The sequence below is a fragment of the Argentina silus genome (genome assembly GCF_951799395.1).
Source record: "Argentina silus genome assembly, chromosome: Y".
Classification (NCBI taxonomy): Eukaryota; Metazoa; Chordata; class Actinopteri; order Argentiniformes; family Argentinidae; genus Argentina; species Argentina silus.
In genome coordinates, this window is record NC_139654.1 from 7,134,670 (window position 1) to 7,137,169 (window position 2,500).

The 2,500-nt window shown below is 43.4% G+C and overlaps 1 protein-coding gene across 2 annotated transcripts in view; it reads right to left on the reverse strand.

Annotated features, from left to right (window-relative positions):
• LOC310823898 (uncharacterized protein) overlaps positions 1-2,500 on the reverse strand; it is a 117,444-nt gene that overhangs the window by 112,081 nt on the left and 2,863 nt on the right. For both annotated transcript variants that reach the window (XM_083696837.1, XM_083696838.1), the window contains exons 6-7: positions 2,473-2,500; positions 95-1,883 (exon numbers count right to left, since the gene is read on the reverse strand). The exon at positions 2,473-2,500 is cut by the window's right edge and continues 204 nt beyond it. In XM_083696837.1, the coding sequence (XP_083552963.1) occupies positions 95-1,883; positions 2,473-2,500 (1,817 nt within the window). The remainder of the gene's footprint in view (positions 1-94; positions 1,884-2,472) is intronic.

Sequence of the window (2,500 nt, forward strand, 5' to 3'; positions counted from 1 at the left end):
AAACTCAGTTTCATACATTTAATCCGTAAATCATAATAAGTGATCACATATTCATCGCCCAAGTATCAATACAGTGTTTTGACCATCTACTTACAGTGCCGTCTGAGAGGCTGTGACCACTGGAAGGAGCCTCAGAAGACCCTCTTCTGATCTGGAGTACTTCTTCAGGTCAAACACATCCAGCTCCTCTTCTGAAGTCAGCAACACAAAGACCAGAGCTGACCACTGTGCAGGTGAGAGTTGGGCTTCTGAGAGACGTCCTGAGCTCAGGTAGCTTTGTATCTCCTCCATTAGAGAATGGTCATTCATCTCATTCAGACAGTGGAACAGATTGATGCACCTCTCTGGAGAGGGATTCTTCCTGATCTTCTTCTTGATATACTTGACTGTTTCCTCATTGGTCTGTGAGCTGCTTCCTTTCTGTGTCAGAAGGCCTCGTAGGAGATTCTGATTGGACTCCAGTGAGAGGCCCAAAAGGAAGCGCAGGAACAGGTCCAGGTGACCATTCTTACTCTGTAAGGCCTTGTCCACTGCACTCTTGTGTAAGTCGACCAGAGGTGTGCGTCTCAGTGATGACCATAGCTTCATGGATGAGGATTTCTGTTTGACCAGTGGATTCTCATTGCTGTTGCTGAATATGAGGAACACATATAAAGCAGCTAGAAACTCCTGGATGCTCAGATGCACAAAGCTGAACACTTTGTGCAGCCCACACTCCTCTCTGAAGATCTGAGTGCACACTCCCGAGTACACTGAGGCTTCTGTGACATCAATGCCACACTCTCTCAAGTCTTCTTCATAGAAGATCAGATTGCCATTTTCCAGCTGATTGAAGGCCAGTTTTCCCAGTGACAAAATTAGCTCTTTATCCCAGTGTGGATTTCTGTCATGGTCTCCAAGGTACTTCACATTCCTCTGTTGGGTCTGAAATACCAAGAAGTGTGTGTACATCTGTGTCAGAGTCTTGGGCATCTCTCCTCTCTCTGCTTCACCCAACAGTCTCTCTAGGGTAGTGGCTGAGAGCCAACAGAACACTGGTATGTGGCACATGATGTGGAGGCTCCTTGATGACTTCATGTGTGTGTTGATTCTGCTGGCCAGGTTCTCATCACTGATTCTCTTCCTGAAGTACTCCTCCTTCTGTGGGTTGTTGAACCCTCGTACCTCTGTCACCTGGTCAACACACTCAGGAGGGATCTGATTGGTTGCTGCAGGTCGGGAGGTTATCCAGAGGAGAGCAGAGGGAAGCAGATTCCCCTTGATGAGGTTTGTCAGCAGCACGTCCACTGAGGTTGACTCTGTGGCATCACAACATGTCTCGTTGTTCTGGAAGTCTAGAGGAAGTCGACACTCATCCAGACCATCAAAGATGAACAGAACTTTATACTTGTCAAAGTTGGAGATTCCTGATTCTTTTACTTCAATGAAGAAATGACCAAGAAGTTCATTCAAACTGCATTTCTTCTCTTTCATTAAATTCAGCTCCCGAAAAGGAAGCGGAAATATGAACTGGACATCCTGATTGGCTTTTCCTTCAGCCCAGTCCGTAATGAACTTCTGAGTAGAGACTGTTTTTCCAATGCCAGCGACTCCCTTTGTCAGCACATTTCTCATTGGTTTGTCTTGTCCAGGTAAAGGCTTGAAGATGTCGTTGCATTTGATTGGTGTCTCCTGTGTTGCTGGTCTCCTGGATGCTGTCTCAATCTGTCTGACCTCATGTTCGTTATTGACCTCTCCACTTCCACCCTCTGTGATGTAGACCTCTGTGTAGACCTTATTGAGAAGTATTTTGTTGCCTTGCTCAGCTATTCCCTCAAATACACACTGAAACTTCTTCTCCAGGTTAGACTTGAGTTCTTGTTGGCACACCACCGCAAGCTCACCTGAATGACAAAACAATTAAAAAAATATTCCTGGCACACTTTACATTAAGTTGACCCAGTACCTGCAGTAACTGTAAATATATATATATGCCATTTAGCTGACGCTTTTATCCAAAGCGCCTTGCATTGCAGTGAGTGCATACAATTCAGTATATATGGTCCCAGCAAGAATCAAACCCACAACCTAAGCGTTGTTAAAGTCATGCTCTACCAACTAAGCCACAGAGGACCACATGTTGTATTAATCAACAAGTTGTTATATAGTAACTAATTATTAATTAATTATATAGTAATTAATTACATAGTATGTAGTGTAGTTGAATGATATATTACTACACGTGTAGGAAAGAACAGTCCTTATTCCATCTGTGTTATAGGAAACTGTCCAAACCCATTACTATGCAATTATACATTAACAACCAATCTTGTTACTGGAGTAATTACAGAGACACTAAGTTATAGAGACAACATAATATAAAGAGTGACCAAATGGGGATATACATCATAATTACAGTTAGTGGTGTTTGTATTTCCAATAATATTTCAGGCCCAGTAACACTTCTCTGTGAAAACACATGAGGTCTCTTACGTTTCTCCAGTGTGTCAGCGAGCTCCTT